The 14917-nt window shown below is 32.3% G+C and overlaps 1 protein-coding gene across 2 annotated transcripts in view; it reads right to left on the bottom strand.

Moving 5' to 3' along the window:
- Positions 1-3955: 3955 nt before the first annotated feature.
- The window catches only part of LOC112692328 (proclotting enzyme-like), a 34561-nt gene continuing 23599 nt past the window's right edge, over positions 3956-14917 (bottom strand). Inside the window, exons 3-9 of one of the 2 annotated variants that reach the window (XM_025566959.1) lie at positions 12583-12966; positions 11757-12060; positions 6804-7009; positions 4880-5072; positions 4471-4748; positions 4235-4374; positions 3956-4147 (exon numbers count right to left, since the gene is read on the bottom strand). In XM_025566959.1, coding sequence (XP_025422744.1) covers positions 3992-4147; positions 4235-4374; positions 4471-4748; positions 4880-5072; positions 6804-7009; positions 11757-12060; positions 12583-12966 — 1661 coding nt within the window. In that variant the 3' untranslated portion in view covers positions 3956-3991. The remainder of the gene's footprint in view (positions 4148-4234; positions 4375-4470; positions 4749-4879; positions 5073-6803; positions 7010-11756; positions 12061-12582; positions 12967-14917) is intronic. The other variant, XM_025566960.1, reaches the window with a different exon arrangement.

Genomic DNA, 14917 nt, shown 5'->3' with positions numbered 1-14917 from the left:
TGTAGAAATAGCAAAATATAAGTAACAGTTGAAACGTAAAATATATATTGAGTTTTATTAAAGATGATTTATCGAAATCTAACCTATCGAACAATGAATGCTTTATAACCTTTTTCACTGTTGTTATTATTCTTTATTTTACAATAGTGGTTTAAAGGCTTAAAGTTCTTTTATATATTTCAATGTGGCCAACTTAAGAAAACAAAGAGCAAAGTTTGAATCATTATTTATATATATATATATATTATTAATCAAAACATTCTAAGAATTCTATACATTGTGTCCTACATTTGACTTAGTTCTAGTAATTGATGAAGAAATATTTCTATGAATTGATCGTTCATTTCATACTACACAAGTCAAAGTGAAATTTAAATGAACGAATTCAATTGGAATACGATTAAAATATTATAATAATAGTTAGAAAAAATAGAATAGAAAATTTGTCAGTGAGTTATCATTAGATTCTGTGTTGGGAATGTAGCCCTATGTTGCGTGGGTATAGGTACGAGGGGGTGAGTTAGTGTCGGGTGTTTTCTGCTAGGGGACTTTACAATTACTAATATTTAGACTGTTACGACCTTTAATGACGTTGTTTTGGGAAATATGATTGTTAGAGTTTGGTTTGCGAAATCGTTAGATGTCCTTATAAATGTAATATCCCTTGTAGTTTGCTGGATGGTCACCCTCACACAGGGCACACTTGGCAGGAGACTCGTAAGATTTATTGCAACTAGAGGAAGGATAGTGACCTCCACAGCGGATGCATCTGGGAGAGTATGAGCAGTATTTCCTTATGTGACCATATTCTTGACAGTTGTGACACTGGATGACTTCTTTACGTTTGTGTGGTTCTTCGATTTTTATTTTTGTGTGGAGTAGTGACGTTACTCCAAAAATGTCCTTATTGATTTCGGCTGGCTCTAGGTCGACGAAGAACATAGGTAGTTTATTTTTGGATGTTTTTTTGTAGAACGTTAGAAATTCGCCTGACAGTGTAACCGATTACTTTGATTGCTATTTCGAATTCAACTGTTGGAGTAGATGGGTGAAGGTTTTGTACCACTACTAGGAAGGCCTTTTCCTCCTGTGGTTGGTACGTATGATATTGGGCTTTTCTATCTTTTAAAAAATGGATTACTTCACGGTAATACTTAGAGTCGGATGTTTGGATTTTTAAATCATTTGTAGATGATTTACAAATAATTGTGTCGGTACCGATTAGTTTAATTAATTCATTGCGCACTTCAACAAAGTCAAGGATACCACGGAAATAAATTGGGGGTGGAAGTTTTCTTTTATAACTTTGGTCATCGGATGGAGTTAAATTATTGTGGGAAATGGAATCGTTTTCGATGTTTCCCATCATGGTGTCATCGTTTGAAAGCGGAGAAAATCTGTTTACCATTATAAATAAAGCTTTGACTTTTTTAGGTTCGGAGTTGGGAGTGTCTGTCAATGAAAGGTTTCACTTTGATGTATTTTTTTTTTTGTTTTTTTTTTTGCGATATGAGTTAGTCGTATTTTTCGTCCTCTGAATCGGAAGAATTAAAGACTCTTCAGTATGTTCTTAAAGACAATTTTTTATTAAAAACAAGCCATTTATCGAAAAATATTATGCGCTCGTTTGTTATTATCAATTCGCATTTTTTTTTTCTTTTGGCGTATTTTCTGAAAAATGTTTGTCCTTTTAAGAAATCAAACCGGCTAAATTCAAACGAGTACATTAGTCGCAAATTGAACTATTAACTTTTATTGACAGAGAATTGTATACAACAAATTATAATATTTAATATACTTATAGTTAATGTTATCATAATCAATTATTAGGTAGTACATCAATCATTTTTTTAAAAACATTTTGTTTCTCGTTAAAAAAAACATTCTAATAAATATTAATACTCAAGGCCGTACCTAGGGGTGCAAGAGGTGTGCACCGGGTGCCATTCACACTGGGGCGCCAAAAGCGTTTTCATAATCTAACTAAAATTATTGAAAGTTAACCATATTATTTAATTCAAAATATTTAACACGTTTAATGCCATAGTCTCGCGCGTAGTCGACATCATTCACATTGTCTAGATCAACGGTGTTGCTAATTTATTTTTTATTGGTATTTATTTTTACTCCAAAATCGACGAGATGATAAATTAATAATAATAAATCATTTATAAAATTATTAAAACAATAAAATATTGTATACAGAAATTAGTCTCGTGAATGAAGGAAATAATCAAAATGAAAGCAGATTTTGAAATTTAAAATGCTAAAAGTATTTAATGGGTTATTGAGAAATTAATTAGGATATTGCATTTGGTAGGCAAGGAAAGGCAGTCAAAGAGAATATAAGATAGAATATAGATTTCTTTTTTCTAAACGGAGTGTGCAGAGAAGGGAACAGCGGCGCAACTTGACGATAAAAGGCCCATGTGAAAATTCCAAACTTATATTATTATTTATTGTTATTATATTAAGACAGACAACATAATATATGCATATAACAGATTATAGTAGAAATATTGTAAGGAAAAAATGTAATATCAGAATAGATCTCGAGGCTCCCCAAAACCGGGGGTTTCTGTGAATTGTACACCCAATACTTCCGATAATTGCACCATTGGAAGGGAATCATTAAGATTTGATTTGCAAGCAACATGGTAAAAGATGATAACCAGTGCGTAATCGATTAAATTTGATTACGAGAGATCTGGAAAGAGTGAGATCATTGAACCATATTTTGTCTAGTATAACGTAAACTATAGATTTAAATCTAGAAACTTATTACTTGGGTAACTTGTTCAAGTAGGTAGACTAGAGTGAGAAAACATGGCGTCGAAGAATCATTTATATTACTTATATTGTTCTTTAGTCGTTGATTATTTCTTTTATTAATTTAATAAATACAAAATAAGTAGTTACGTAAAACACCATATTCTTAAGTAGTCTCATTATAGTTTAAGCTTAGCTATAGTTATAGGTTCAAAATTATTTTGTAGAGGGATGAGAGCATTAAAAATGATTTTTGGCATCGGGTACTAATTACACTATAGTGTACCTATAGGTACGGTATTGTTAATACTTTAACATTTAATTTTAAAAATGTACTTGTTGAAGAAACATTTTTAACTCATTGATTGTCTTGTCGGTAGATAGGATACGGTTCTAAGTGCATTTACACTAGCGAAAATTATGTAAATAAATAGCACAAAAAATAATATTTATTTTATTTATGTTTGTACATTAAAAATGTATACAATATTTAAAATATGTGATATATCTAAATGTTTACGTAAACATTCAATACCATACGTATATTATTTGACATATGGAACACATTGAAAAATTAAATGGTTTTAAATAGTTGGTACATTGCGTAATAATTTCAAAATATAAACACATTTCAAAATTCAGCTCATAAATAACAATAATATATTTATTATGTATAAATAATAATAATGGTTGTATTATTATCCAACAATATACGAATAATACAATTTTAAAAAAAATCATAAAAATGATTAAAAGTGCAAGTAATTTTATGTTCGCGGTAAAATACTATATTTAAATTGCAATCGCTTATTTATAATATTTTACAACTCGTAATATTATGCAGATTATAGACTACACTTATACATCTAATAGTCTTGGTTACGTTTCGATAAATAAATAGTAAATATTAAATATTTCTTCGCTATTGAGTACTTCATAAACATGATCAGTTCTATTCTTGTATATATTATTTACAATACGATAAATAACGTTTTTTATAGAACAGTTTTATTTTGTTAACGTTAATAATGCGTCAGCCGAAAATACATGTATATGCCGTATAATAATCGTTTCAGTAAATGTCTATGAAAAATACATATACATTGGTTTCGTACAGGCATTATATTATAACGTTAATATTATAAATTGCATTTTCAATAGAACTTCAATTTAATTTTTTTTAATTTTTTTTTTTTTTTATGTAGTACTCTTAATTAATAATTTAATTCATGTTATCGTTAATCCAATCTAAATATCGAGTGACTCTGGTGTAGACGCCCGGATATCCCGGTTCTCCACATTTATTTCCGAACGACACGATACCGATTTGCATCCACCGGCCGTCTTTTCTAAGCATTAGCGGACCGCCGGAATCTCCCTGGAATAACACGAGTGCGTTCTCGCCGTTATTCAACGAAAACCTTGGATAAAAAATTTATGAAAATCAAAGTATTTTTCTCCGTACCTGACACGCGTCTTTCCCTCCTTCTTTCAACCCCGCGCAAATGAAATCTTCATTGATTGGTTGAAAGTAGGTGCGGTCGCAGTCGTTGTTGTTCCACACGGGCAGATCCACTTGTCTCTGTACCGTGCTCTCTTTACCGCCTGCGCAAAAACAACATCATAACATTTAGAACCGTGCGACGGTATTGTTTGTATCTTAAAATAACACCGAAGCGTTGGCGGCGGACGGATATTTACCGTAGTATGTGGTGCCCCATCCGACCACCGTTGGACTCTGGCCGACGAACGTGTCCGACTTGGAAGTTTTTGGCGGCAAACACAGCGGTATAACGTACTTACTCCGTTTCACTGGTCTGTCTAGCACGAGTATCGCGATGTCGTTGTAGAAGCCCACCCGGGAGAATTTGTGATGTCCGCGCACCTCGGTCACGTAATATGTTTCGGGGGACGAGGGCTCGTCGTCTCTGCGCAGGTCCACGTCACCGAGTCTCACGGTAAACTGTCTGGCGTTAAAACTGCGTAAGATGGAAGGGGATAACGGAAACAAAAAAAAAAAATAATAATAATAAAAATAAATTAACAAACACAAATCGAACCGCCGACGAGCGTAGTTCGCGATTGAACGCTGTTGGCAAACGAAACTCACGGCATTTGTCTGTTGTCTCTGGTGCAATGCGCGGCCGTCAGGATGTGTCTGGGCCCGATTAGCGACCCTCCGCACCAAAACTCCGTTCTCCGTGGACCATGCAAGAATATAGCGGCCATCCAAGGCCATCGACCAGGCAACGCCTCGTCTCCTCCGACCACCCGGAATTTCGGTACTTCCGGTCGTCCGCAGTCTAAAATTTGAAATCGTACGTTCAACACGCAATGTTAAAAAAGAGCGGACGCAAAAAGACGCAATATAACGGTAAATATGTCGATTCCGACTTTTTCCGGTATGGTGGGCGTCTTCGATAGCGTGAAGTCGGATTTTCAAAAGCTCGATAGACCGTTTACTACCCTCTGAAACTCGATACAGGGCTTGGAGGAAACGTTTTCCCATTAATCTGAATTTCTCGAAAACATTAAGTCTTTCGTATGAACATTTACATCGACTTACGACCAGATCAAATCTTATTTTTATTTAACGTCCGATTTGCATGAATATTCAATATATTGACGGCCGATATCTAGTACACATTTGTTTACTGAACATTGTTTTGATAAAACGTGATTTAATAATAATAAGGTCGATGTTTTGAGGATGATTCTGAAACAACGTCCTTTAGTTTATCTTACAGTTTTTTGAATTCAAGATGGAGTGTTTAAAAGTCTCAAATTGTCGACAGTTAAATGTTTAACTTTTGTCAAAATTTGAATGTATACATTATTAATCAATTTCAGTTATCACGGTTCCGCTGCATCGATTTTCCAAAAACACGCGTACTCGTGTAGAATTCGAATCGTTATCCATACGTGTTTTACAACGGAAATGAAACATTATAATTAAGTTATCTGAACAATGGAAATTTAATGTCATGCTCCAACAAAACGTTTAACAACGTGTGTTTTATCAAGCCGACCAAATAAATGCGATATAATTTTTGCAAACATTTTTATATAGACATAGAGATCGAATTTACGTACATGTATGTGTACGTATGCTGTAATAGAAATGTTTTTTAATCAGTAGCGGCTCGTGGCTCAGATGACGGGACGATTACACCCCCTACTACTATTTATTAAAAGAAGAAAATAAATTCTTATCGTAATAGTATACCTATTAATAATTTATTAAATTAATATTAGCTAATTTTTTTTAATTTAATATTTAAAATACTAAAATGGTTGTTTTCAAATAATCAAAATAATCATTTTATAAATTTTGTTGAGTGCGATCGCAAGGATTATCGTGTGCGTATGCCATAAGTACGAATGCGCCGCACGCGTATCAACCTATCAATACTGAGCTGCTGTATTACGGTTTTCGATTATGAGATTAGAAATTGTATTATTGTCGATTATGTGAATGTCTTATTTAATCGAGTGTGTTTTAAACTAGCATTTGGATAATAATAAGAATAAATGGTACAGGAACAGACAGACACTTTTTCGTATCGTCACACTCCCTTCTTCAGTACACACGAGTCGCCACTGATTTTAATCTATACTATAATACGAGTACATTTTACTGAGCTGTCGCTGAAATATGGTTCATCACTGGTATTCTCAGATCGTAATTTGGCGTATGACAAGTGTGACGTTCGGCATTGAAATTAATGACGAACAATATTAAATTATTATAATAACAGCTACCGTTAGCATTTAGGATAATTTGTTACGACGAGTAATTTATCGTACTGTGATAACGAATATAACAATCAACATTGCGATAGCGCTACACTCCGTCGGCGCGATGTAAGACAACAGGACATGTTCAAACGTTCTATAGGTTATTCATTTATTACCTCATAAGATGTGCACGTTGAAAGTTAGCGATATATAACCGATATCCTTCACGCATCTTTGGCCGCAGTAAGTGCCATGGCAAAAACATCGTGTTTCGTCGTAGAGCGAACAATATTTACCTTCTTCAATGGAATTGGACGTCACCAACGAGCTTATTGTTGGTTTAGTCGCAAGCTGCAACGGCGCTTTAGTAGACATCGTGATGATATTGGCCGGCGGTGGTCTGGTGGCTGATGGTGGTCGGGTGTTGATGGCCAGTGGTCTAGTGACCGTGGATTGTGTCACTATGTAGTGGTCGGGTTTCGAAGGTTTCTCCGGTGCCAATCTAGAAAAATGTGTAAGGAGAAACGTACAGTTGTGAGAGTTTTTCTTGATAAAAAGAGTGAGATTAAGAAACAATACACGTGGTGTAAAACTAATGTTGATTTAAACGGTTTAGTTAATTTTACTGTATCGATTGATACAACAATTAGTAGATCTACAATAATCGTAAACAGTTATTGGTCAAATTAGATAGTTGGTAGCAGGGCCGGATCTAGGGGGGGGAAGTCGGGGATTTATCCCCAGGCGTAACATTTTAGAGGGTGTAATTTTCGTAATTATTAACAACTAATTTGATATTTTTAACTTCATTAAATACTGATATTAGGGTAAAACTCAATAAGTACGATTGTATATTGATTATAAGAACACAATTTATTTGAGTATTTGTTTATTAGGCTATGGATAGGACGTAATTTTAACATTTTACCCGGGCGTAAAAATTCCTAGTTCCATCTTTGGTTGGTAGATTACAGGCAGTTGTTTAACAATCTTCAGTCGAAAATTTTAGAATATGTTGTAATACTGTACAACATATTATATGCGTTATTTAATATGGAAAACAATAATTTGATAAATATAATTGACTACTGTTGTGTTTGTATATGTTGGTTTTTGGGAAAAAATGTTTAAAGAAGATTTAATAATGGAAAATATTCATATCAAAAAAAGCTTAAATGAGGTAGTTCAAGTTAACAAAAATAAATGGTTTTGCATACCAAAAATCGAAACTGTTACGATTCATTAAAAATTGATTAAGAAATGTATTTATATGTTAATATTGTTTTAAAAAATATTAACTTGAAAATTATTTTATTTTTATTTTTTTTGTACATTTAAATCAACCCTGGTGAATATAAGCACCAAAATATTATAATGAGTTTTTAACAACATTTAGGTTTTATAAAACGAATACTTTTGTTATTGATTAGAATAAACGATTTATAGTTAGGTACTCACTATGTATAATATATTATACTTTTGCAATAATATCGTACAATTATATTAAAACGTTTACAATAAATAAAACTAATTTGTGAACTAATATAGATTTTAATAGTTTCTTATGAACCTATTATACATATATGTGTGTACTTATCTAACGGACTACTATTTTTTTTTAAAAATAGCATTATTTCTTATCGATCCTTCATTTATTTATTCATGTAAAAAAAAAAAAAGTAGAAAGTTGTCGAAAAATATTATTTCACTGCCTAACTGAAATAAAAATAAAAAAAAAAACACTAAATTATAATGTAATCACCACTCTTAACCATATTTTCGATTCGTTTTTAAGTACTTAAATATTGTTGATATATCATTAAAACACACTGAAAAGTGTATAAATAGGCAACTCCAATATGTATAATTGACTTGACCGTAGATTCGCGCTTTCGTGAAAATCGATTGTAATATAGCTGTACAACATTAAAACAGTGACTACATCACGATGCGCAATTACCACGCGTCGCGATTTCGCTCAAGCGAATTAATTTCCGTTCGAACGGTTATAAGTCCGCGTTAAAATTTTAACCGCACGGAACGTCGTACAGGTTTCGTTGTCTTATACGAACGCGCTGTAGCCATTAGCATCCCACAGTAGACGCAATGCCGGCACATCATTACGACGTGCGACGTTTTTCGTTATTGCGATATTGTATTATCTAACGGTGAAAACGAAAATCGCGTTAAAGTCTCCGGAAGTGTTTGCACAACACGCTGGGCAGGGTTTCACTTACGCACCTACATGATGCAGCGGTATAAACGACGCATAATAATACGTACATAAATGGTATAGGTAAATATTGCACGCACGTGTGTTATTGTTGTTGGCATTTCCTAATTCGTTCGGATTATTTTCATTGTGTACCCCTTTTGTATGGTTATAACACGCAAACAATAATAACGACGACGTGCAGACCTCAGATATCGGCCATTTTCGTGCCGTCTTTGTGAAAATGAAAAGTGAAAATCTATGTACGATCGGACAGCAGGAGCAGCGGCGGCAACAGCAGTGGCAATAGCAGCAGTAGCAGTACCAACAGCAGTGAAACACGTGCGCGCGAGCACAAATAGGCGTGTTAATGATAAACAAATGAAATTCGTGGTAAACGCGTTAAATAGAGCGCAATGGCGGTTATAAATCGAATAGTTTTGTTTTTTTCTCTCTCTCTCTTTCTCTCTCTCTCTCTCTCTCTCCATATCCTTTCTTTATGTATACACAATAATATCCTTTCGGTAATGTTCGGCATGTCGTGCACGCTGTAGACACGCGGCGTCAACAACAGTTCGCAAGAAAGCGCGCGTGCGTGCCCAAAACACGGTGAATGTGGACGGTGTGAGCAAGGTCACTGGCAATTAAGTTTTACGCATGAATAAGGCAAACGTACGCGAGATAATGGTTTAAAGAAGAATAATATACATATATGAGTGTGTGTATGTGTGTGTGTGTGTGTGTGTGTGTCTACATATATGTATATTATTAAAAATCGTTTTTCCTTTTCAATCTATTTACTTTCATAAAACGAAAAAATATCCATCGGCGTTTTCCAAAAAAAAAAAAAAAAATTAATGAATAAACAAACAAAATCGATAAAAGATCACGTAGTTATTGTTACACGTTTCGTGCTCTGTGATACGCGAATAATAATTGTTAATCATTACTGTACAGTATAAGGCGGTTGATAGGGAAATAATAATTTTTGGTCAAAAATCGCATTGATATTTATAATAGCTATTCATACGATATATTGAATACACTATATTATATTATTACTGTATTGAATATACTATAAATATTGTCTTAACAAATTGGATTGAATTAATACGTTTTATCGAATACAAATTCATCTGCGTGAACAGCACCGGTGGAATGGCAGGCAGAAGGGACAGCTGCCCATGGCCCCGCGCTTTTCATGGAAATAAACAATTTATAAGCCTACCATATAATATCGTTTTTAAAAGTAAATAACAGTTCTCCCTATCACGTGAAAATGTACATGGTATTTTAATCTTTAACTTCAATATTATGTTTAGTAAGTGTCTTTATTGTAGTATAAATAGTATAATAATAATATATTGTTGACGCTTTGATGATAAAATATAAAATCCATACAGATAAAAAAAATTTTTTACATAATTTATGTATAATAGAAAAATATGGTATTCGAGTACTAGAGCGTTCAATAAAATATTTTTAGGCTTCACGAAAAAAATTTCACGGGCCCCGTAATAAAATCTTCTCAGGTCCCGTAAAACCTCCCACCGCCCCTATGCGCGAAAGTTAAATGTCAAAAATTTATAATATTGCCATGATTAATATTATTATTATTATTATTTTTTTTCAGTCAAATTCGATTTTATAGTTGAGTTATTTTAAGTTGATAAATAATAATATGCAAAACATCATTAAATCGAGAATAAAATATTTGTATTTTTCTAAACCTACTTCGTACATTTTATGTTCCGTTGTACCTACTGATGTGCCGTAGGTAAATACCCGTCGGGTAGAAAAATATTTTGGATATTTATCGGGTGTTTACCCACTATAATATTTACCTACCACAAATTTGGGTAAATATATATTTTTTTAATCTGGTCAAACTATATATTTCTATTTTTACTACTGATAGGTATCGATATCATATAACTGATACTACAACTATTGATTATAGAATAGATTTATTCTATAATAATGCTACAATTTATACTACTATTAACTGATCAATACAAGTTCTTTTGTCAAATGTTATTTAGTTTAGTAATAGATTTTTTAGTCATGGGTCGGGTAAAAGATCCTGTGTGGAAGCATTACCATCGCGGTGAAGACAATAAAAGTGTACTATGTAATTTCTATGATAAAATATTCAAATTTTCCAAAGTGAATAAAATTAATCAAAAATTCATAAATATAATTTATATACTCTAATCATCAGTCTTGGAAAAACATGAAAAAATCGGGAAACAATCATAAAAAAGTATTGTGATTTCCATGGATTGATTTTAGATTTAAAAATAAATTTATCCAATTTATCGGGTAAATACCCGAATTTTAACTGAAATTATATTTACCGAGTATTTGCCCATCACTAGTTGTATCACAGCAATACAAGTTTAAATTTATTTTCAGTATTTTTAATCATTGTGTGCAAATATCAAAAGATTTATGTGTGCAATATATTTTTGATTTTATGGTTAAACTATGTGTAGCATATATATATTGAATACTATAATTATTCATTAAATTATTGGATTTGAATTAATATGTTTCATAAAATGTAAATGTATTAAGCAATATAAAAATTAAATGTCAAAAGTATGATAGTGACCATTATTAAAACTATTGTTTTATTTAGGTTTAGGTTTATATATTTGATATTTTAAGTGGATGAATAATGATTTGAAAAACATCATCAAATTGAGAAAAACAAATATTTTTCTAAACCTACTTTATAGTAAGTAGGTGCCAACACTTACATTTCGTGTACCATTGTACCATTGAAGCCAATACGAGCTCAAATTGGTTTACAGTATTTTTAATCACTGTAGAGTTATCGAAAAAGTATACAATTATATTGCGTATACAATACACTTGATTGTATTTTATTACGTTTTGTGTTGCACATAATAAACGGCCAGAAATAATGTTTGTATCGAAACGGGCGGCGGCCCGATTTCGTATTGTAATCCAATTGAAAAAAATAATAATAATACGGAATAGATGATATTTTATAATAAATAAGTTTACTCACTGTTGTTCGGATGTCTTTTTCGGGCAGCACACGCCTGGCACAAATAGATTCTTAAAGCATATCGATTGTCTAAGATGACCTAAGTTGAGCAACAGCTGCGGACAGTTACTAAGGTCTTCGCAGTTGCCCTGAGCACCGTCCGGCGTGGAGCACGGTCTATTGTCCTGCGACACCACTTTGCCAGAGCCCAGGCTCACAAGAGGCTTAACTACCATGTCAGTCACGTTTCGACCGAGCACGTTCTTACTGATGGTGAATATGGCCGATGGTAGGTCACCTTGTTTCTGCAAACCTTCTCCTACATCAGTAAATTCGTAAACTATATTATAGCAATATTATAATGTAGTACGCACGGGAATCAATTGGGTGTAATATGTTTTTTTTTCTGTTTATTACATTTTTCTTTTAATCAATAATCAAATTTTCGCTTCGACATTTTTAACCATATCGATTAACGCATGTCATTACATTGAATACGATGACAATTGTGTCATTAGATGAATTTTAAAACATCGGGTTTCGAAAAATTAAATCGTTTGAAATTTTAAAACGTTGGAACGATACTGCAAAAATCACCTCGGCAGTAACTAGAAATTTTAAATGTAAACGATGATTGTCAGCAACAGAATGAATAATCATTGTTATTTTTTTGGAAACAAATTTATTTCAGTGATCAAAAACGGGATGACGCCAAATTTGGATCGTTCTATAGCAGGTTAATGGTCTACATTAATTTTGAATCAAAAGTGTACATAGTAATAATAATAATAATGATGATAATAATAATAATAATAATATATTATATTCGCTACAAAGATGTACTTACTTACTGGATTATTCTGCGGACTGTCAAGCCTATCGTCTGTTGTTCCCCTCGTGTAATTAACCAGATACCTACCCACGGTGTTGATAGCGCCAAGGGTTTCCGAAATTTTGGCTATGGCTTGTGGTGATAAATATCTAGCTTCTTCCGACCCGACCGGGACGGGCGGATATTCAGTCTGTTCCCCGGGTACAGTTTCTTGGAACTCTGACGGTAGCTTGGCACGTCTGCCCGATTTAACGTGCCTACCTTCTGGGTAGGTGATGTCACTGTACTCGGCTTGACCATCATTATGATTATCGGACGTAGGAAAATGGAAAGAATCTCGTGTGGTTTGTCTAGGTGGTCGATTTATATAATATTGTTGCCTACCGGTGAAGTCGTACGCTGAAATGAAATGACACGTCTATCGTTTAGTATTATATAAATTTCTTTGACGGGTTCATAATGAGGAGATATAAAGAGGAAATAAGAGGATGAGACATTTAATTAGAAAAAATATATGTACAACGACTATAGTTGTGGGAAAAATCGAAGGGGTGTCAGGAAAAAGAAGAACTACTGTCAGTCATATTCGAAATAAACTATGGACCCATGTCTAAACCCAGGAAAAGGTTCAAAGAAGATAATTGAAGGATATCACTCGGGATGGAGAAAAATGAAGAAAAGTGTTCATCATTCAACCAATCTATGAATTGAAAAATGAAATACAATAACTAATAATATAATTATATAGTCATTCTTGAGTTTATGACATATGGTAATATTATTTTCTTTCATTCGTACGTTGAATATTAATTTTGTTAACATTAGAATTATTATACTACGAAAGAAAGAATAAAAAAATATTAAATAGTATGGTGTATTTAAGGTCTAACAGAGAATTAGATTGGATATGCTTCTGTGTGAAGAATTTAAACGTGGATGTTAGTGAATTTTAAAAACAATTCAAAACAGAGTTGTTTTATTTTATATTATTAATTATTATTACGTTTGCTAAAAATATCGTGTATCACATACATTTATAATAAAAAATGAAATTTACATTTTTAATATCATCTATTTCATAGATATTTTACACGATAAAAAACTATTTTGACATAAAAAATGGCTAATTTAATATTTTTCCCGCGGGGTGGATATCTACTTACTGATTTATCTTTTAACAAATTGCAATTATTTTTAATTGTAATCAAAATAAGTAAAATAGTTTTAAAAAATTTAAACATTCATAAAATACAATAAAGTTATAATAATGTCAAATTGATACAGTTTATACTGATTTCAGTAAAGCTTTTGATAGAATAAACCATAATTTACTTATATCTAAACTTCAAAGTTTTGGTTTGCACGGCAATTTCCTTAAATGGTTAAATTCATACATAACTAATAGAACCCAGTCAGTAAAACTGTTACATTCTTTTTCAGAAGTTATTCATGTTTGCTCTGGAGTTCCACAAGGTTCGCATTTGGGGCCTTTATTATTCACTCTTTTTATTAATGATCTACCATCTGTTTTTTAATTCGTCAGTTAATGTGTTAATGTTTGCTGATGACACTAAATTTTACTCAATTATTAATAATCAGGATGATGTAATTATTCTCCAAGAGAATTTAGATAGGTTTTCCACATGGTGTCACGAAAATTTATTACCAGTAAATATTAATAAATGCAATGTTATTTCTTTTACTAAAAAAAAATATCCTTTAGTTTTCAATTATAAGATTAATAATATTATTATTAACCGAGTGGACTCAATTAGAGATTTAGGTGTACTTTTTTTCCTCCAATTTGTCTTTTACTTCTAATATTAACATAGTTATCAATAAAGCATTTAAAATGCTTGGTTTTATATTAAGAAATACTAAAGAATTTAAAAATATTCAAGTACTAAAAACCCTCTATTGCTCCCTTGTTAGATCTAACTTAGAATTTGGATCATTGATATGGAGTCAAAATTCGACCGTTCAACTGGTTGACAATGTTCAATATAAATTCCTAAAATCAATTGCTTTTCGCTTAAATTTACCGATCTCCAGAGATTCAAGCTCATTAGTAAGACACTCAATTTGTATTCAGCCATGCGAAGTTAGACGTAAGATATCTGATTTATTATTTATTTATGATCTCCTAAATAATAATATTAATTGTCCCGAATTGTTAAGTAAGATTGGTATTGTAACTCATAACTATTCAATTAGAAGCTCAAGTTTATTTTTTGTCCCCTTTTTTAAAAAAAAAATTTGTACCGATTCTTTTTTTTCCGAGAGCGCTTACGTTATGCAACCTAATTCGTAATGATGTTGATTTTTTTTTTATGTCTCGTGATTGTATTAG

Source organism: Sipha flava, unplaced genomic scaffold, assembly GCF_003268045.1.
Source record: "Sipha flava isolate LNK unplaced genomic scaffold, YSA_version1 73_pilon_pilon, whole genome shotgun sequence".
Classification (NCBI taxonomy): domain Eukaryota; kingdom Metazoa; phylum Arthropoda; class Insecta; order Hemiptera; family Aphididae; genus Sipha; species Sipha flava.
Note: the sequence above shows the minus strand (reverse complement) of the source record. Positions and strands in the feature narration are given on the sequence as shown.